This window comes from Physeter macrocephalus, chromosome 13 (assembly GCF_002837175.3).
Source record: "Physeter macrocephalus isolate SW-GA chromosome 13, ASM283717v5, whole genome shotgun sequence".
Classification (NCBI taxonomy): domain Eukaryota; kingdom Metazoa; phylum Chordata; class Mammalia; order Artiodactyla; family Physeteridae; genus Physeter; species Physeter macrocephalus.
In genome coordinates this window covers 16,644,204-16,666,125 of record NC_041226.1, presented here as the reverse complement: position 1 = coordinate 16,666,125, position 21,922 = coordinate 16,644,204, and the positions used below count along the sequence as shown (strand labels likewise).

The 21,922-nt window shown below is 43.8% G+C and overlaps 2 protein-coding genes across 5 annotated transcripts in view; one reads left to right on the top strand and one right to left on the bottom strand.

Moving 5' to 3' along the window:
* The window catches only part of WDFY2 (WD repeat and FYVE domain containing 2), a 166,995-nt gene that overhangs the window by 124,102 nt on the left and 20,971 nt on the right, over positions 1-21,922 (top strand). For all 4 annotated transcript variants that reach the window (XM_007105217.4, XM_007105216.4, XM_055089501.1 and 1 more), the window contains 3 exons: positions 417-567; positions 6,665-6,777; positions 18,143-18,269. In XM_007105217.4, coding sequence (XP_007105279.1) covers positions 417-567; positions 6,665-6,777; positions 18,143-18,269 — 391 coding nt within the window. The remainder of the gene's footprint in view (positions 1-416; positions 568-6,664; positions 6,778-18,142; positions 18,270-21,922) is intronic.
* Positions 18,583-21,922, bottom strand: part of DHRS12 (dehydrogenase/reductase 12) — a 56,042-nt gene continuing 52,702 nt past the window's right edge. Inside the window, exon 6 of the mRNA XM_055089502.1 lies at positions 18,583-21,129. Within this exon, the coding sequence (XP_054945477.1) occupies positions 20,984-21,129 (146 nt within the window). The 3' untranslated portion in view covers positions 18,583-20,983. The remainder of the gene's footprint in view (positions 21,130-21,922) is intronic.

Sequence of the window (21,922 nt, the reverse complement as noted above, 5' to 3'; positions counted from 1 at the left end):
GGCGGTCCAGGCCCTTTGGGTGTTAGGAAAATTTTCTTTCTTTTTTCTTTTTTTAAATTAATTAATTAATTAATTTATTAATTTATTTTTTGGCCACGCCACATGGCATGTGGGATCTTAATTCCCCAACCAGGGATAGAACCCACACCCCCTGCATTGGAAGCATGGAATCTTAACCACTGGACCGCCAGGGAAGTCCCGGGAAATTTTTCTTATGGAAACGCAGATGTGGTCTTCTCCAGGGGCACGCCTGTCCCCCTGATGAGAACCACTGTTCTAGCCCTTGTTTGTAACGATTATCTACTGTTCAGCTTACTCTGGGGTGGGGAGGAGAGAATGATGGTCTCTGTGGACCGTGCTTTACCAGCCTCTTTTAGGATGCTTTATGGGTTGTTTTCTTGTCTCTTGGCTTTTAGCGCATCAGAGCAGAGTGACGATGATCCTGTTTGTCCTGGAGCTGGAGTGGGTGCTGAGCACGGGACAGGACAAGCAATTTGCCTGGCACTGCTCTGAGAGTGGGCAACGCCTGGGAGGTTATCGCACCAGTGCTGTGGCCTCAGGCCTGCAGTATCCTTTGCTGGACAAAATCCCTTGGTGGGAACTTAGCTGTTGACTTCTTTCTTTCATGAACATTTTGGGTATGTGCAACTTGAAAGTTTCTTGTTTTATTTGCTAGTTGCCCTACTGATTAAGATGCTTATAAACTTTCCTAACACATAAATCATCAAGGGTCCTCATTTAGGTGGAGTAAAGTAATTTCACCTGAAATAAGTTACTGCCGAGCAGGTTGTGGGTCTGCTGTGATACAAAGTCTGACACCTAGACAGTACACAGCCCAGATCTGCGAGCCTCAGCTGTCAGAAAGAATTATGGAACATGGAGATAAAACCGTCACTGAAATACAGTCTTTTATTTTCGAACAGAAATAATTTACACATAGGTTTTAAGGTTAGAAACATTCCCATTTTGGTGCCTGGCAGAAGAACCACAGGATTCCTATTCATTTTAAGAATATTTATTGAGAGGCCACCATGCCGGGACCAGAGTAGGCTGACTGGTATCTACACGGTAATGCTACGCACAGTCTTTGTTCCAGGTACCAGACTTTTCCAGGATGTGTAGAACGATATTAACTCTCATCTCTCAAGTCTCCAGGGTCCATGTGCTCAGTGTGGACACCTGCCAATGCTGGGTAATCCTCACATCCAGCCCCCTGGGCTCCCGTGAACACAGGCCTGACAAGTGAGAAGCCTGTATTGGTGATGCTACCACTGTAAGATGTAAAGGGCCCTGAGTTTCTTCTTTAAAAAGCGTAGAATCTCTCCACCTTCTGACAAATGAGGAAATAGTTATAAACAGATCACTTGTCTGCAAAAACAGGATGAAACAGTAAGACTTGCTTTCAGATTTTCATCTAGTATTTATATGCCTGTTCAGTGATTTGCAACCACCTGACAAAGTATTGCACCTTGCTGTTTCCTTGCAGACATGTGGCAGTAGTTGTGTGTGTGTGTGTGTGTGTGTTTAGGCTAATGTCACTCTTATTTTCCAACTGGAAGGGCAAGATGAAGAAACTGAGAGTGGCCATATGGAAGGCTGTAAAAGTGGCATGTTACCAAGAAGACCAGAAGCAAGGGTGACAAGGAATGGAAATCAAGATCTACTTATCTTTGAGAGGGTGGTTAGAGAAAGAAACTCCAAAGTTTACTTTCTAAAAGCCAGTTCAGACAAGCATAATGCTTGAATCGAAATACATGAACTCTCCTGCCAATGGATTAATGATTTCTTGTAGTGTTAGAATTGGATCTCCCTTAGAGATCATCCATCCAATTTCTCATTTACAGGTGAGTCACATGCCTTATCTGCAGCTACCCAGGTGGTATGTAGGAAAATCACCACCAGAACCCAGGTCTTCTGCCTTGGACTGCTGGTTTTTCCCATTATACTGCATTATCCCTCTGAGAACAGAGCTAATGGCATCAATATAATTTGTTCTTAACATGCTGGCTTCTATATCACTAGCCAAGCCTAGTGATGTATCTTCTGTATCACCTAACCAAACCAAGGAGTGTAGAAAAAAATACAGATCTTGCCCTTAAGAAGTTTACTTTTTAAACGATCTGAAAATGAAAACAAAAAACAAAAAACCCCACAGATACACAGAATTAAACTTGTCCTGACTCTTACAGTCTTTGACTCCTCTCTTCCGGCATCTCCAAAAGTCATTTTCATTTTTCGACTCTTCTTTGCCATGTGGTTTACCAAGCAGAAAAAAATCATGTGATTGGCTATCAGAAACTTTTGTGTGTAGTGAAAGCCTCAGGCTTCCTTCTCCAGTGCAAATGACCCTCCAGTCCAACCTTGCTATTAAGGTGGAAGGCAGATGCAATACTGCAGACAGAGAGGCCCTTCCAGAAGACTCCCTCACCTCTACCAGCTCTGCCTCCTTAGCTCCAATTCTGGAACCACAGTGCCAGGCCTTGCACCTGGGAGCATCTGTCTGCCTGGTATTTTCCCAGTGCCGCATGCTGATACATAACAGCACTGCTTTTGCAGCCGAGACCCACGCAACTTTCCCAACGCTGCAGGGTTTTTTCTGGGAGCTGCCTGATGCATAGATTGTTAACGGGCAACCCATACAGCGTTGGGGTTCACGTTAAAATCCAGTTTTTAAACATGCTTTTTTCATGGGAACCCTCCTCCATCACCTCACCCCTCCTCTTCTTTCTGCCACTTTCTGTACTTACCGGTTTTGGGTTTTTTGGTCTTTTTGGTTTTTCAGTTTTTTAGTGATAAGGAAAGGAAGAAGATCTGTTAAAATAACATTAAATGTTCAGAATAATATTATGACCCCTATTTCTCTTCATAGTGGGCACTGGTGGTGCAGATAAGAGTTTTCTACAGACAGATTGATTCTCTCCCATCTACACCTCAAATAGTCAAGCCAACAAGTGATAGAATAAGTCAGATTGCCATCACCCTTTTTCCTCTTCTTTCAGGCCTCTTAGCAGAGAAGTAAATAAGCAATGAAAGTAACCAAAATTCAAGTAGAGAAATAAAGGATGACAGAGACTGACTAGTTCACAAGTTAAATTATCAATTTCGGAATCACCTCAAAATCTTTGTTGCTTTGGCTAAAGGTCTGATGCTTCACATATTAAGTGAACTATCATGTTAACAACAACAGCAATAATAAGGAAGTGAAGGTGAGGAAAAAGAAGAAAATATCTTACATTTGCAGCCCCTGAGAGTTTACATAGTGCTGCTACGTAATGTTACTTTGTTCGCTATCAAAACATAAAGACCTAATTCTCAATTTTCACGTGTAGAAAAGCCTCAGAGAGGCTCAAAAAGATTAGGAAACCTTCTCGAGGTCACATGACTGTTACCTGGCAGAACCAGGATTAGAACTTGGGTATTAAAATCTCTGAGCTAGCCCTCTGCACAACTAGGTATAGCAGAACGGAGGTATTTCCCAAAGGTCCCATGGCAGGTTGATGTAGGAAATAGAACTGTTTTCCTTCCCCACTTCAATTGCTGGTCTTTATTTTTATGAATACTTTACCTAGTCACACCCTTCAGCCTGTCATTTGACCAAGTTTTGGTCACATTTTTGATGCTTCCACAAAACGAATTCAGGTACTCTTCATTTTAAGAATTTATTCCTGTTGGAGATATTTCCAAGATGTCACCCTCTATAGTCAAATGCCTTTCCACCAAGCATTCTTTTCTATCTATTCCTATTCGTGGAAAGAGTACTGAAAAGCTATTAAGATTATCCTGATTTTCATATTTCCTCATATCATACTAAATGCCAATCACTCTGGCTTTGGGCATTATTATAAACTCTTAGGGTTTTGTTTTTTAATAATATATTCAGTATATTTCAGTAAATTGCCCCCCCTTTTTTTTGATGCTCATATTGTCCCATCTTTGGCCAGTAAGAGCCACATCATATTGGCGCCTATGTCTTTTTGATACAGCCCCACTAGCCTTTGATAGCGTCTTTGCTTTTTGACACGACATGTCTTAAGCTCATCTGGTGGTACCTTCCTGTCCCAGTCCTGGAATCGGCCATTTCTCTTAGTGAGGAATAGTATTCAGAGATAGCTAGCAAATATATGTATGTGTATTTTAAAAAAGAAAATAAACGATTAGTTCACATAATATTTCTAATTCAAATTTAACATTATAGCGTTTTTACTTCATTTTTGTACTTGATTTTTTTGGGCTAAAAACCTTTGTTCCTAAACATCAGCATAATTCCTTATTTGCTTTATCCCATGGTATATTTAAGTTGTTTTAAATAGTAATAGCAATATTATAATAGCAAGACTACTGAATAAGATTTTAGGATTTTTTTGCAGCTTTCTTTGTCCTGAGAATATATTCTACTAAGAATGTATAGTCAAAATGCTGTGTTTTAAAGTCACTTGAAATAATTCTTTTAACTCTGTGGTCATATCAGCAAGTTGACAGTAGGTTTATTCACTTTACTTTGTTGTAGATTTAGGGGATTTTAAAAAATTTATGAGTATTTTTCACATGTAACATAATTCAAGATTCCATAATGGAAACAATGTAATGAGAGAGAAGCCTCACTACCACCCCTTTCCCCTCAGCTTGTTTCTCACTTTTCCATTGGCAGCCATTTTTGATCAATCTTGATTTATCAAAGTGCTTCCTTTTGTAAATATAAGCACACACACACACTTATATTTATGTTTCCCTCTTTCTTACACGAAGGTAGTGTAGCATATAAACTTCCATAAACCTTGGCTTTCCCCCCACACACACTTAATAATATATCCTGAGGGACTTCCCTGGTGGTCCAGTGGTTAGGACTCGGCACTTCCAGTGCAGGGGGTGCAGGTTCGATCCCTGGTCGGGGAACTAAGATTGCACATGCCGTGGGGTGCAGCCAAAATTTTTTAAAAATAATAATAAATATAAAGTTAACAGAAGGCTATTAAGGCTGTAACATCTAAGTCTCTATTTAAAATATATATGTATATATATATATATATATATCCTGGAAATTACTCCGTGTCAAATTTCCCAGCTGTGTAGTATTCTTTTGCATGGATGTATCATAGTTAATAAGTCCTCTTTTGATGGACTTTTGGGTTGTTTTCAAACTTTAGCTCTTACTGTAATACGGAGAGAATAGCTTCAGGCATGTGTCAATTCATATTTTGGCCATTGTGCCTCTGGGGTAGATCTCTAAAAGTAGGATTGCTAGGCATTACCAACCAGGGAAGCTCACTAGAGACTCAGGGCCTTGGGTAGTTACTGGAGACTGACTGGTCACACAGGCACCCTCTTCCTGCATGTACCAAAATTCCAGACTCCCATAAGGAGGACTTCCCTGGTGTCCAGTGCTTAAGACTCCATGCTTCCACTACAGGGGGCACGGTTTCGATCCCTGGTCAGGGAACTAAGATCCTACATGCTGCGTGGAGTGACCAAAAGAAAAAAAAAAAACACCAGCCTGGTCAGGGAACTAAGATCCTACATGCTGCGTGGAGGTGACCAAAAGAAAAAAAAAAAACACCAGACTCCCAGAAGGAAAGCAGGTGTTTGGCATAAACCATATTGTTTGTACAGTTAAGGCACAGTCAGCCACTTTTGTCTGTTAATGGTGGGAACCCTCCTGAAATCCAAGTTCCCAGATGCCATGCCAGTCTTGTAACAGCAGCCTTTCAAAGGATAGCCTGCTAGGTTAATTTTTTTTTTTTTGCAAAGTACCATTGTCATTTCTTGAACTATCCATTCATGTATCTTGCCTGTTTTTTATTAGGTTTGTAATTTTCTTGATTGCTCTTTTTATATTAGGTATTCGGGCCTTTTGTGACATCAGTTGCAAATATTTTTTCCAATTTTTCTTGTGCTTTGCTTATGGCGTTTGTTTGTTGTTTGTGTATTTGAGTCGTAGCTTTTTCCACTCCAAGGTTATAAAGGAACTCTCCCATCTAGAACTTATATTTTTCATTTTTTACATTGGCGTTCATCCTGGTATAAAGTGAAGTACAAATCCTGTTTTATTTTTCCAAATGACTGGTTCAGTTTGTGCCAACTTTTCTTTTCGCCCTTCTTTTCCTTATTCATTTGAAAAGCCACCTTTATCAGATATGTACTGAATTTCTGCATGCTTTTGGGCCTATTTCTAGACTTTCTTTTCTGTTCCATTGGTCTGTTTGTCTATTTAAGTACCACACTTTCAATTAAAGAGACTTTATAACATGTTTTAATATCTGGTAGGGCTAACCTCCCCCATCACAATACCGTACTACTCTTATTTTTCAGAGTATTCCTGGCTCTTCTTGCTTATTTACTTTTCTATGTGAACTTTAGAATGAACATACCTAACTGTAGGGGAAAAAAACACATGTTGATACTTTTATAGGGATTATATTAAATTCATAAATCCATGTTGTGAAAATTGACATGTTTATCATGTTGAGTCTTACCGTCCAGTAAGTAATGTCTTTCATTTTGTTATGTCCACTTTTTGTGTCTTTCAGCATTATATTCAAGTTCTCCTCCTGTGAGATTTGCACATTTCTTTGACATTTATGCTTTTTCTGGTGTGTGTGTGTGTGGAGAGAGGGGGGTAAACCATCCACTCACCTTTGAGAAACGATCCTTAATGCTTACATGATAGATTTGATGTTGAAACCCGGCATGTGTTTATTGGTGACCACTCAGGCCAAGTAACCATCCTCAAACTGGAGCAAGAAAACTGCACCCTGGTCACAACATTCAGAGGACATACAGGTGGGATTGAAAGCAGACCCTCCATGTGCTGCTCTCACAGTGACCTATCGCCTGCTGCATGTTCTAATGTTCACAAGATGTGGTGTGAAAGTGACGAGGTACAATCTGGGCTTGTGCAAAGATACACGTGATATGTGTGACTGATTTCAGAATGGTTCAGTAAGATACAATGTCAGAAATTTTCTCCATCAGTCAAACAAAAGAGCAGTCTATTTCAAAAATGGTGGTGATTTGGTTCTTTGTCATGCTACGCTGGAGAAAGCCCTTGTTTGCATATGTTAATGAGACATTGTTTGAGGCTGTGTGGCAACTGCACAAACAGTTGGACAGAGGACAGCTGCCTCGGTCTGTCCTTGCCATCCTTGGAGCGAGAAAATGGTACGCAAGACAGACTCCTACTTCCAAGACAAATGAAATGAAAAATAGATTTGTCGTGGGTAGCTATCCTACATAAAAAGGTACAAGTTCCTCTTTAATTTTCCTTCCTCTGGGGTTCTTTTCAAGGCCCCCTTTATGTTACTGGTCTGCTCAAGGTCATTTAAGCAAGGTGATAGACTGTATCCACACTTAACCTTTGAAAGACTTGAGTAAATGATGATGACTAAATTTTTACTAGTATTTTTAACATGTGATGTTGACCCTGGAGAATGAATAACTGCCTGTTTTCCTGGTTCTTAATGGGCTTTTGTGTCTTCTGCAGTTTACCAGCCCATGATTCAGTATAGAACAAGGTTAATATTTGAGTTTAGACGTCATATAAGAACAAAAGTAGGTGAATGAGGATATAAAATGGGATAGTATCTAGCTCATAAGGGAATTCCTAAAGGGAAAAAGAGCAATGCAATAAAGAGAAAATTGAATCCAGGGGAAAGATTCATAAAAGATCATCTTAATTATCTACACCTGAGGGAGGAAGAGCACATAGAAACCTCCCCTGTGGATAGAACCCAGGTCTTTCCTGATTGGATTTCTCTTTTTAGCCACCTACACTCTGACCAAGCCTGGCCTGGTGGGGACCTGAGACTGTCTCACGTCAGGACTGTTTCACTGCTGAGTTCAGTCTCCTAATCCTTGGCTTCCCTAAGCCCTTACCTCCGCCTGCACTTGTTCTTGCTCTTGTTGAGGAATCCTTCCCTTGATCCCTCACTGCCCAGCATCTCTGCCCCATCTAACCTTCCTCCCCATCGCTTCAGCCACACGTGTCCCAGCATTCTTAGTTCAGGCCCCCTTGTTCCTCCTTGTTGGTAAATTTCACCTGCGGTTCAGAGTATCCACGCCTCCCCTGCGCACTCAGCCGCGGAGTCTGCACTCAGGTTTGGGGTCACAGCCCGAGCCTCACTCATCGCCCCCAGTGCAGAGTCGTCATTCCAGTCCAGTCCAGGCGTTGCCTCGCGGCCCCTCACGTAACCCGGCTCTAAGTCCTTCGTACACGGTACGCTCCTTCTCTCAGAGTCCCTCAGCAGCTTTTTCAGACCTTCCCCACTCTCCCCAGGCCTCCATCAAAGAAAAACAGAGGTTATCACATAGAAGCTTTTTAAAAATGTTTACTTCTTGGCCACCCCATCTTCCCTCCCCAACAAGCAAGCTTTTCCTTCGCTTTCTCCTCGTCGCTTGCCCTCCCGCCTCGTGCCGTCCTTGGCCCCGGACTCATCCTCCTCGGGGTCTCCAGGTGGAAAGTTAATCTTTTGGTCTCCCTTTGGACCAACTCCTCTCCAGTTTCTAACATGCTGAGTTTCTTGCCCCTGTTAAAAAGCGAACAACACCCCTCTGATCCCATCTTATTTTCTTGACAGCAGTGCCGCTTTTTTCCTTTGTTTTTCAACTGCAGTAAAATGAGCACAACCTAAAAATTGATGATTTTGACCATTTCTGTGTTCAGTTCAGTGGCATTAAGTACAGTCACATTGTTTTGCACTGAGCACCAGCGTCCGTCTCCAGAACGTTCTTCGTCTTGCAGAACAGAAACTCTGTGCCCGTGTAACCCCTCCCCCGAGCCCCTGGCCACCACCATTCTGCCTTCTGTCCCTGTGCACCGCGTATGAGGGGAGCTGTGCAGGATTTGCTGCTCTGTGACGCGTTATTTCACCTTCACGTTGCCGCAGTCAGCAGCGCTTCTTAAAAAATTATCATTTTCCCAGCTGCTTGGCGTTCTCCCCTCCCGTTGGCCTGCCCGCCACCTGCAGTTTGGCTTGTCTCTGTCACGCCTCTCACGCCGCTCTCCCCGAGGTGGCCGGTGGCCTGCTGGTAGCTAAATCACGTGGACGTGTTTTAAACTCTGTCCTGTTTAACCTCTTGGTAGCGTTTTACATTGTGGCCATTCCTTCCTGCTGCGACCGCCCTCGATTGGCTTCTGTAACACATTTCCTCCCGTGCTGAAGTCTCTGACTGTTCTTTCTCCTCTCCTTTGGGGTCGTCTGGGTGGGTTCTGCCTGGGACCCTTGTCTCTTCACCTCCTGGGCTCTCCCTGGTTGACCTCGGCCACTACTCCCAGTCACAGAAAGAAAAGGCCTAGTCATCGTCCTCAAATTCCTCACAGCCCAGTGAGCGAGACAGAAGCTAAACAGTAGTTATCGTGCCTGGGGGCCGGGGGTGGGGGGTGTGGAGGAGCGTCTGGGGCACAGGGGAGCTGCACCAAGCATGTCCAAGAACAGGGCGTGGGCGCGTTGCTGGGGTGGGAGTGGGAGTTGGTCAGGGAAGGTCTCCCCCCGGGGTGGGGGTGGGGGAGATATGACTTTGACCTAAGATTGTGGCGGAGGAGTAAGTGTTGAGTTCATGAAAGAGAAGTGAGGAGAGCAGGGCAGGCAGAACACACCAGCGTAGTCCAAGGCCTGGGGATTTGCAAAAAGCGTGGCTCTCTTGGGAGCGCCTAGTAACTCTTTTTGGCTGGAACACTGAGTATGGGGGGGGCGGTGTCAGCCAGAAAGGAAGTGAGAGTCAGTTCAGATCACTGAGAGCATTATCCTGACATCAGGGAAAAACGGTGAAAGAGTTTTTAAGCAAAGAAGTTAACCTGATCGGATTTAAAAGATTGCTCTGGTAGTAGAGTAGAGAGTGTGATGGGAGAGCTAGTAGGAAACTGTCCCTCGCGGCGTGGCTATAGTGATGGGAGAGCGGGGAGTGGATAGACGTGCGGTAAAATTTTAGAGGCCATGACAGGCTGGAGAGTTCCCAGATTTGGTTGAGGCAGAGGTGGCTTTCAGCTCGACCTTCTGGCTCTTTAGAAGTCAGACGTTGCCCAGAGCACCGATAGGAATTCCCCGAGTTCTGTACTGCTGCCTCCGGGTCAGGAAAGGGGTAAGTAGCTGCTTCTTACTGCTGTGAGGTGAGCCAGCGGTGGCCCAAGGATTTCATGTCTTCCGGATTAGTTCCAATATAAAATACTACCTGATATTGTATCTTATCTTTCTGAAAGAATGTAAAATATTTTCACATGATTTCATCATGAAATATCTTTGAGGAAGACAGGACGTAGCCCAGGAAGGTTGTTATCTAACAAGAAGGCAAATAAATGTAGCAGGTCACCTATATAATTTGTTATTATTCCTAGACAGTAGTATCTACCCATCTGCAGTCTGGCTGCAGCACAGGTCATTCATTTAAAGCTAGAACAAGGGCCTCTGAGAGATTCCACGATGATGCAAACATTCTTGAGCTCTTCCTATGCAGTAAGTCCATCTGGGCCCTGGGAGGTCCCAAACTCAGCCAGACACAATTCTGGAGAAAGGGGCTGTGAATGGAGGGTTAGTTTTAACCTCCTCACTCCCTTACCCCCCAAACAAAGACCTTAGGATGAACCTAGATCCATTAAAGAGTGATCTTGGGGATCTAATCACTCCAGATCCAAACTCAACAGCAGACAAGTCTTCAGTATGTGTATGGAGTCAGCCATTCACCCATCACTCTCTGTTACAGTACAGAAGGTCATATAGAAACGTGAGTTAGTGATGGAATCTGCCTAATAGCCATACCCAGAGGCCAAAACATGGCATTTACTAATCCATGGGGATTTAGAAAAAACTAATTTTATGTTCTTATGCTCTCCCTCTGCTGCTTTTATTTCTGGAGCTAAATGCCAAATATCATAGTTCTTTGATATTTCTGCAGAAATTAGAATATACTTCTGCCAAAATGTCACACGCTGATTTGAACAAAGGGGAAAAATATCAGATTTTGACCACTGGAAACTACTAGTATCAATAATTTTTTTTTCTTCTAAGAATTTTTTTGGTTAGTATGAACATATTGGAAATAGGACGGCTTGAATGTGAACCCCCCAAAGCATTACTACTTAATGGAAAATTAAATACAGACTTGTTCATTGACTGTTAGGAGAGGTATTGAAAGTAACAGTGTGGCTATAATAAAAATAACTAAGACAAGGACAGGCACAGTTTAGTGCAGATATGCAAGTTCAGATCCTTAAGCTGAAAGCTTAATTTTTGTTTACCGTGGAGGCTTTCACATCTAATAGATGTGGATTTTCATCAGGAGTCCGTCAGGTCATCGGCTCTGCATGTGACGAGTGCTGCCACTCACCAGTGAATGAAATCAGCCTAGTCCTTGCCCTGTTCAAATCCCGCTCATGGAATTAAAGCAATAATTGGAAATATTATGCGTGTAACATGTGTTGTGAAGCCCCGAGGCCACGCATGGGCTTCTTTGGGAGCAGTTACCAAGAGGGCTTCTTGTCCAGAGAGTTAAAGGGGGGCTTCCAAGAAAGCGGTGTTTAAACAACACCTTAAGAAGACTGAGGAGTTACCCAGGTGGTGGGAACATTCCAGACCCCGGATGTATGAAGCAGGTTTGAAGCCTGGAGTGGATAAGCGTGAATGGAGTCCAGTGGCCTGTGTGGAGAGCCAGGGGTGAGGGAAACAGGTTGACGTCCCAGGCAATGTGAAGAACTTCGGATGGACATTGTTCTCAGGCAGTGGGAAGCCAGTGGTGGAGTTGAGGCAGGGTGGTAACGCGCTTCCCGTTGTAACGAATCGTGGTAGCAGCGGGTGGTGGACTGAGTGATGGATGTGAGGAGGCCTTTTAGAAGGAAGCTACTGCCGGAGTCCCTGGAAAAGGGGACTGCTGTCTGGACCGGGAGAACAGCAGCGGGCATGGAGAGTAGAGGAGGGGTTCAGGGTCTGTTCAGGAGATGAGGAGTCAGCAGCGCTTGATGATTGGTTGAAGCAGGAGTGACTTCCACGTTTCTGTCTGGAACGTTTGGGTGGACGGTGATGCCATTTACTGAAAATGGGAACGGCAGAAGTAACAGCAGGTTTGCGAGAGAACGTCGTGGTGCTTTAAACTGAACATGACCAAGAGGCCCCCTTGAGGAGGCGGCAAGGAGTCAGCTGGATGTCCCTCTGTGGGTCTCAGGAGGAGGGTGTAGCCTAGAGACGGAGCACGCTCACCTTTCCGGAAACACTCATCACTTCAACCTGGAGCAAAATGCAGTAACTGAAAGGTTACCTACTCTATTCAGGAGGCTCCGTGGTCTGAGGACTTCCTTGGCTGCCTCTCCTCTGGCTGCCTTTTGCCTGCGCACCCTCACCCTGCACGTAGGGTGGAGACGTGCATGATGAGATACCAGGTTGCACTGGTAGAGGCAGAGCCAGCAGTTTCCAGCCCTGACTTTGTGACCCTCCACCTAGTCTTTAGCTTTTGCAAGATATGTTGTAAAAGTCTCCAAAAATTAGCTCACTGAGCATTTGGTAACACGTATGAAATTTCTAAAAATGTTTATACTCTGATCTGGTTCCACGGTTGGGAAACTCTTCTAACTAAATCAGAAATGTGAATAAAGTTTTATGTATAAAAATGTTCATCCTAGCAAAATGTATAATAGTTGAAAGATAAAAAACCTAACAGTAAGTGAAGTAAGGTACATCCATGCTTTGGGATATTATGCGGCCATTAAAAATTCCATTTATGAGAGTATAAAATAGTATAGTTAAAACCTTGACTTTTAAGAATGAATTCATTTATGTTAAAAGTTATTCTGTCGATGGGCTTCTTCCCTGGTGGCGCAGTGGTTGAGAGTCCGCCTGCCGATGCAGGGGACACGGGTTCGTGCCCCGGTCTGGGAGGATCCCACATGCCGCGGAGCGGCTGGGCCCGTGAGCCGTGGCCGCTGAGCCTGCGCGTCCGGAGCCTGTGCTCCGCAACGGGAGGGGCCACAACAGTGAGAGGCCCGCGTACCGCAAAAAAAAAAAAAAAAAAAAAAAAAAAAAAGTTATTCTGTCGGTTATATTGTGGAAGACCAAGGCAGGGAGAAGCATATAGTGAAACCACGAGAGAGAGCTCTGGAGCGGAAAGCTGGAGTGAAGGACAGCGAAATGGAATAAATGATTTTTGTCGATTAAAATATCATAAGCCCCGGAAACCCACAACCATCGCAGCCCTGGCTCTCATTCTCCATCCTGGTTATTGGTCATGCGGGGCGAGGAGGATGGGCTGGGTGTAGACGGAGAGGGGGAGCATTGTGTCTGCACCGCTCTGCGCGGTGGGCTCGCCGAGGTGGCTGACTCTCGCTGCCGCCAGAGGCGTCGGGTGGAAAGGACTCTGCTGCTCATCAGGAAGCTGACAGAGGCAGCAGTCGCCTCAGAAGGAAGGGGCTCCCCGCCCCATCCCTCTGTGCCCCCCTGTGTCTGCCAAAGCCTCTGTTGTGACGGCTTATTGCTCTCCTTTATCGTCCTCCCGTGCTTCTTTGCCATTCAGTTAACGGGCCAGGTGAGTAAACACACGCTGAGCACCGCTGGTGCACCCAGCTCTGTGCACTGCGCTTGAATACAAAGATATGGAGCCTAAAGTCTACAGTGGGGACAGATTTGTAATCCAGCAAAGTTGGATCCAGTGAGTGATGGTGACATTTAGAGACATGGGCAGAGGTGGAAGCCTCACCTAGACTGGGGGTGTTGCAGGGAAGGCTTCCTACAGGAGAGGGCACCTGAGCTGCACCTTGAAGAGGGAGAAAAAGTTACCTGGGGGAGAGAAGGTAGGTCTGGCGCTCCAGGCAGAGGAAGCAACCGCGTCCTGTGAGAGAATGGCTCCACCAAACACAATGTGCGTGTCCTTCTCGTTCCCAGAGCTAACATCGTATATTTGTGTTGGTGTAGCGTCTGAGTCTTATTTGTTTTGAATATATCCACAGAGCTTAGCACAGTGCCTGCCATATAGAAGATGCTCAGTACCTGCTTGTTGAACTGATTTGAAATGAATGCTGTGATTTACAATTTATAAACCAGCCTCCAATAGAGACACCGTTGTTAGGTCATTTACATAGAACTGGGATGGGACCACAGGGTGATTTTTTTTTGCCTCCCCAGTCCCATCCTGTTTCCTGTCTTGCAGCTTTTCCTTCCATCTTTCCCACTCTTCCTGAAGCCTGTGGTGTAACAGTCTGAGCCCTGGGAGAGTCTGATGAATATGCCCTGACTTGCTTTAACCTGGTTATCTGTTCTCTCTTCCTGACTCTGTGTTACCAAGAACTCCCCTTCCCAGCTCTGGTTCCTTGCAGTCTGATGTGATGTGCAAAAACTAGAGGTGGATCTTGTTTCTAAAACTTTAGGGGCTTCCCTGGTGGCGCAGTGGTTGCGCGTCCGCCTGCCGATGCAGGGGAACCGGGTTCGCGCCCCGGTCTGGGAGGATCCCACATGCCGCGGAGCAGCTGGGCCCGTGAGCCATGGCCGCTGAGCCTGCGCGTCCGGAGCCTGTGCTCCGCAACGGGAGAGGCCGCAGCAGAGGGAGGCCCGCATACCACAAAAAAATAAAATAAAATAAAATAAAAATAAATTTAAAAAAAAATAAAACTTTAGTTGATCTTATGGTGGTTGAGATAGCATGGGGACGCGCTGGTCACTGCCTTAGGCTGACTCAACAAAAAACAGTGTCACAGAGATGGTCCACATGAGGTCTCCTGCACTATAATCATAGCTCACGTTTATTGAGTGTTTCCCATGCACTGGGCACTGTTCCATGTGCTTATATATATTCACTCATTTAATCTTAACAAAACTATTATCATCCCTCTTTTATGGATGAGACTTCTGAGACTCAAAGTCTTAAATAACTTGCTCAAGGTCATATACCTACTAAGGGTAGAGCTGTCATTTGAGCCTAGAATCTGGTTCCAGAGCCTTTGCACTTCTGATACCGTATATCAACTTCCCATTTCTTCATCATAAACCATCCTTATTCCATAGTCACCAACAAAGGCCAGAGGGCCTGCTTCTCCACGTACACACACACACACACACACACACGCACACACACTCCTAGTTTTTATTTTTTACTTGTTTTCGAGTATGTGAAATATTAACATGATTCCAGAACTCAAAACCAAACCAGAAAAACACAATAAAAAGTGTCTCTCCTTCATCGCTTCTCCATTCCCATTCCCCAGCCTCTCCCACACACCTGCTGTAGTTAACAAATCTCAGTAATTTCTCATCTACCCTTTTTTCTTACATGAGAGGTAGCATAATGTAAATATTCTTTGGCACTTTGCCTTTTTCCCTTTACGGTATATCCTGGAAATCATGCCATAGCCATCCAGCGGGTCTTCTCCATTCTTTTTCATAGCTGCGTAGTACCCTGTGAATGTACCATAGTTTATTCGCCCACTCTCTTAAATGAGCATTTAAGTTGTTCCCAATGTTTTGCTATTTCAAACCATGCTGAGATGAATAGAGTGTGTATTTTGGTGTATTTGATGGGAGCAGGGACAGTATCTTCAAGATAAATTCCTGGAAGTGGGAGGGCTGGATTGAGAGCTAAGTGCTTACGTAGTTTTGTTGCATATGGCCTTCCCCATGTTACTGGTCTGCATTCTCATCCACAATGTACGAGAGTGCTTTTTCCCCCAGAGCCTTTACAACAAAATGTGTGTCATACTTTTTAATTTTCTAGGCAAGAATTTTAATTGTGGCTCATACAAGGATGGTAGCAGTGGAGATGGTGAGAAGTGCTTAGATTCTAGATACATTCTGAGGGAAAAACCAATTCAGAGTTTACAGTGGGTTGCTTTGGAGGCTAATGTAACAGTTTTCCAACCAGGGTTCTCTCTAATTCTGTGTAAGTATTAGGCATCAATATTAACAGTCTCAACTGATAACTTCTTTTCACTTGTCTGACGTTTTTGAAGCTTTGGGTGACTCTCACCTTCCTCTTGGACCAGCCTTATTATACTATTCTAGTAATTCTATGGCATTGTAGTAGGTAATGGTACTGCTCTAACAGATAACTTTCAACATTTCAGTGGCTTAAGGCAAAGGCTTTTTTCTCATGCGTGTAACAATCCAGTGCAAATGTTCCTGTTCTTTTCTATGTGGTGATTCAGGGTCCCAGGCTCCTTCTAGAATTTCTCTGTGTCCTGGCATCTTGGAGTCCTCCAGGAGGAAGTATAAAGAGAAAGTGGAAAAGGAACATCTTAACTGCCTCGGCCTGGGAGGGATGCATATGACTTCCGCGTACTTTCTGGGTTCCCTTGCTGAGAACTGGTCACATGCCCCCTAGTCGCAAGAGGGGCCAGTTAATGTGGCCCCTGTAGGAAGCAACTTTCCAGGGAGCGCTGTATATACAAGAAGAGGGAACATGAATTTCAGTAAACAATTAGCTGACTCTGCCACAGATATTTAACAAAGTGAGTCTTTCTAGTACTGTGTGGGAATAAACACTTTGCACGATGGAATGCATACCCTGAAGCATTACATTCTCAGATACTGAAGGAAGGTTAAGGGGCGGGGGATGGGTACATGAAGTTTAATAACAGGGAGAGAAGATGAGTTATACGGAAAGAGAAAATATTTAGCTTTGAAAGGCTAAGTAAGCATAACAGAGGAGTTCCAAATAACGAGATTTGTGGATGAAAAAGCGATTTTTGTGTCTTCATTCATCTGCTCTTTCGTTCATTCAGCAGGGACCACCAGAGCCTGTTTGCTGCTGGCCCTGGGCTTGTTTTGGGGTGGGAGCCGGGGAGGGGAGAGGAGATGGGAGCTGCAGGGGGGTGGTCAGCACAGGTGCACTGGGGGAAGTGGTGTGTATTCTTACAGGGACAGGAATGTATACAAGCAGAATGTTGTGCAGGTATAGGGAGAAGCTATGAAGCATAATCCAGGAGGGTGGGGTTTTTTTTCCTTTTGATCTTGAAAAAATATCTTCTGAGACATTATATGAGAGAAACTTTCCTAAAAGCGTTTTTTGTTTGTTTGTTTTGTTTTGTTTTAAGCGTGTGCTTCATCTATATATTATTATTATTTAACATCTTTATTGGAGTATAACTGTTTTACAATGGTGTGTTAGTTTCCGCTTTACAACAAAGTGAATCAGTTATACATACACATATGTTCCCATATCTCTTCCCTCTTGCGTCTCCCTCCCTCCCACCCTCCCTAAAAGCTTTTAAAGGGCAGTACTTCATTAGAACAAATTGATGATCTAAAGAAGAAAAATGTCGGATTCCAACAAATAAGAAGCAACTTGTATGTTCTTTTCAGGATATAACATTTTTCAATAAAAATGAGTAAAAAATGAGTATTTCTCATATTCTTAAGTATTCATAAGCTTTGTGCTCATCCTATACATAAAAAGTTACTATTGCTCTCAGTACACAAGAAGTTTGACTTATGATGGGACTGCCAGGGAAGAAAATCTGTCATAATATTTTATAGCCAAACCACTGGAGTGATGCTAATAACCATCTGTACTGCACACCACAGTTTACAGGGTGGTCCCGGGTAATTGGTCCAGTCATGCTCACTGTAACCCTGTGAAGTCGGTAGTGGTTAGGCTGATATTATCCTCAGTGGTATCATCGTATTACCATCATCCCCAGTTTACAGTTGAAGAAACTGACACTTGAGGATGTAAGTAATTTTCCCAGAATCTATAAATTTAAATTCCCAGAGAGAGAAAATAAATTTTAAATTCTGATATTGTTGTCTATCAACACCTGTATTCAAGAATAAAATAAATCTAACTGAGCTTTTTTAAAGCCCCGTTTACTGCTCACCTACTGTCGGGATGAGGGGTAGACGGGGCTTAAAAACTATGGTCAATATTTCCAAACAGTGCGGTATTTTCTGTTCTCAGAACTGTGTCTATTTTTTGAAGGTCAATTGATTGCCTTTTTCATTCCCCTTTGGTCTTTACAGTAATTGATTTTATGGTACATTAAATTTTGGGGGAAAATGCATAAAGGGTGGGACTTTTATTCTTGGAGCCCATTCTTTTCTCTTTGGGGACTTATTTGTTCTTTCGGCAAAAGTTTGTTGTGTGCCAGGAATTGCGCTAGATCCGAACTCCTCTGCTCTCACAAGTTATGGGTGAATAATGTTGTCACTTTGTGACTAATGGCCAGCTGTGTCTGTTCTCTCAGGTGGGGTGACTGCTCTCTGTTGGGACCCCGTCCAGCGAGTGTTGTTCTCCGGGAGCTCCGACCACTCTGTCATCATGTGGGACATCGGTGGGAGAAAAGGAACAGCCATCGAGCTCCAAGGACATAAGTAAGGCTGCTGGTGCTTTTATTTTTTTTATTTATCATTTTTTTAAAAATTTATTTATTTTTTATTTTTGGCTGCACTGTGGGGTGTGTGGGATCTTAGTTCCCCCACCAGGGATCGAACCCGCGCCTTCGGCAGTGAAAGCACCAAGTCCTAGCCACTGGACCACCAGGGAATTCCCTGCTGGTGCTTTTATGACGAACTCTGGGAAAAGATTCCTGGCTGAAAGCTGGAACAAAGGCATGCGGGCCAGTCTTTGTGGCAGAGCTTAGCCTGGGGATAACGTGACAGGAACGCAAATAATGGCCACTTTGATTTATATCTGTACATAAGTATGTTTATTTATTTATACCCCATTTTAACCCACAGAGGATTTGAGAGTGCTTACAAAAGCCACAAAATAAAATAATGGCAGCAAAGAAATAAAAGGTAAAAAAGAGAACCAGGGAAGACTATAAGAGTAAAAATTTGAGAGTGAGAGAAAAAAGAGCTTCAGAATATAAGCTATGAAGGCCTACAGAATTTCTATAATTGAGTTCAATGTGGTTTCAAGATTCCTGGCAGCTTAAGGAAAAGGAGAGAGATAATATCCTCACCCAGTACATGTTGTACTTCCCCAGATATTTACTGAGTACTCGCCTTGATTAGTATCAGGCTCTTCTTCCTTAAGGAGTGGATTTCAGGAGACTGAGGGGAAGAGCAGAGAAAGCTTTGTGCTTCCTTGGAGCAGTTCTCAAACTTTGTTGTCCGCAAAGAATCACTGAGAAATCTGTTAAGTAGATTCCTGGGCCCTGTCCTCGGAGATTCTCTCCACTGGTCTGGAGCTGCGGGCATCTGTGTCGTAACAAGCCTCCCAAGTAGCTCTGCCAGTGACCCTTGGACCACACTCTGATTTGTCCCACGTGTGCTGCCCGAGGTCTCCGGAGGCAAAGCCTGATCATGTTGCCAAAGAGAATTTTCAATCTGCTTTAGAACTCTGAAGCTAATTGAATTGTCTTTAACTTTTAAAGTTTTCAACCTGATCTTAGCTATGACTCTAATATATCAACTCCCATGAACTGACTGGTTTTAAGCAGCATTAGCTCTGCCTGTAGATCTGCCTGGAAACACGAGTTTCAAAAACTTCTCCTAAGTAGTTATATTTACAGTTTGGAATTATTAGATATGAGCTAATTCAATTTTAGAGGGCCCATGCATGAATAATTATTTCTTGTGTTAGAGTTTAATTTTAGAGACGTAGCTACTAAGTCCTTCATTCCCACATGAGAGAACAGATCAGTTGTCTGGGGCTATACTTGGGTTGTGGGACCACTCAGACCTCAGTATCAGCTCATGAAAGGAATCCCTCCCTTATATTTCTCTCCATGACAAGGGGACACATATGGAGATCACGTAGAAGGAGTTGACATCATCCATGTAAGTGAAGAAAAGGAAAAGCAAAATACAGCCCTGTTTCCTAATACTTGGTTACTAGCTACTCTACCAAGTAATTCCTGCTACTTGGGCTCCCTCCGAGAAATCAGATACAGACTTTGAATGAAGGTCAGCCATATTTCTTGGACTCATTCAGATTAGCTCATAACTAGTTTTATTTCTACGCGGTGGTTCACACAGACTGTAAGCAGGGCGAGTGTCAGTACTCACTGCCAGCATCACTGGGTGCTGCGTGTCCTTAGGCAAAACGTTGTTCTGGGAGACTTGCATCTACAGTTGGATAAGAAAGGAAAAGCTATAAAGTGGAGGCAGAGTCTCTCAGTTCCAGAAAAATGAAGCCTAAACTAATAGGTCTTCCAGTTTCTGAGACATACAGGCTTGGCCTTTTAGAAGATGAAACGAACCATACTTGGAGTCCATCCTGATAGGATCACACCCTGGAGCTTGGTGCGGTGGACAGGCTGTGAGATCAGGAGCTACCGGTCAGAACTGCCTTGAACAGGAAAAACAGAAGAAGGCCTTGCCTGGTGCTTTAGTTATTGATAATTCAAGCTTAGTAATAAGGTGGAGTCTATGAGGGGCTCCTTGACACCAGGTCTTAGTCTGAGAGGGGTTGCCCTTGGTGTCACAGAACTAGGAGAAGTAAACTTCCTCAGCGTCGTTAGTGTCACGCTGTGAGAGTGGGTTTGAGTGCCCGAGGTGGGGATAGGGAAGCATTGGAGCTGCTGACAGATTGAGGAAGACGGGGTTCACAAAGAAGGTGCAGGAAAGAAGGGCAAGGGCATCAGGCAGGATAAGGCCCACGTTCACAGCAGCCATTCCTCTGCCCTGAAAATTGGCCACTGGATTGGTGTTTGGTGATTCCTGTATTTGTTTTTCGTGTTTTGTTTTTTTCCAAATTATCCGGAATCTTTTCTTGTTTCTTTTTTTTTTTTTTTTTTAATTTTTATTGGAGTATAGTCGCTTTACGATGTTGTGCTAGTTTCTATTGTACGGCAAAATGAATCAGCTATACGTATACATATATCCCTTCTTTTTTGGATTTCCTTCCCATTTAAGTCACCGCAGAGCACTGAGTGGAGTCCTGTGTGCTATACAGCAGGTTCTCATTAGTTATCTATTTTATACATAGTATCAATAGTGTATGTATGTCAATCCCAATCTCCCAGTTCACCCCATCCTTGATTCTTATATTTGAGTAGCGCCTAATATTTTGTCAAAGAGCTTCCAAAACACACAGACGCCTCAGTTTAATCCTACAATAACCCTATGAAAGAGAGAGGTCAGATATCATTTTTTCGGTGAGAATATTGGGCTTCCATCCTCAAAGACCCCAGCTGGTAGGTAGACTTAGGTCTCCCAGACCTCAGTTCAGTCCAGCAGAGAAAGCTTCTCAGAACCTTCTTTGTATCCAGCGCTGTGCTAGGCTCTGGGGAAACAAAAATGAACATTGAATAACATGGTCTCCGGCATGCCCCATGGTGTTTTCTTTCTTTTCTACTTTAGAGGCCAAAGGCTTTCTGCTTGGGGCCTCAGGCTGCCCCTTGCTCTCCTACAATTCCTCATTTTCCCACCTTCCCCCAGGATGACTGTCGGTGGCCAGAGATCCAAAGCAGGGACCCAGTCGTTGAGCTTGGACACCGGGAAGAGCAGACTGGACCAGAGATTCCCCACCCCTCAGGGTGGGGAGGCTGCCTTCCCCTCTTCTGGAAACGTCCAGCCATAGTGTGGAGGGACAGCTCCCTGTGGCTTCTGTCCCGGGTTCTGAGCTTTCACACCATCCTTCATTGGCAGAAATACAACGTTAATGTAGCTAGTTTGATTTGATGTGTAAAAATCCCATCAAAGCAGAGAGAGCTTTAGCACAAGTAAGTGATTGATGACAGCAAAAATGTTTCCAAGTCCGAGGAAAAAAAGCTGAGAAAGTATACTTCTATAGTACAATATTATCTGCATTTGAAGCATTTTGGTATTTTTATTCCCTGCAGCAAGTAGAACATGATTACGTGCCAGCTCTGGGGAAAGAAAGGCAAAGAAAAGGTTCCAATTTCAGGGACCAGTTATGTTTTTCAAGAATCAGTTACCAGTTAGATGGATATTATTGAAGCATAAACCTGGACATTTATTGTCCCGTGCCCACCTTGTCAAATCTAATCATGGGACTTGGACCTTTTAGATCCCCCTTTTTTTTTTTTTTTTTTTTTTTTTTTTTTTTTTGCGGT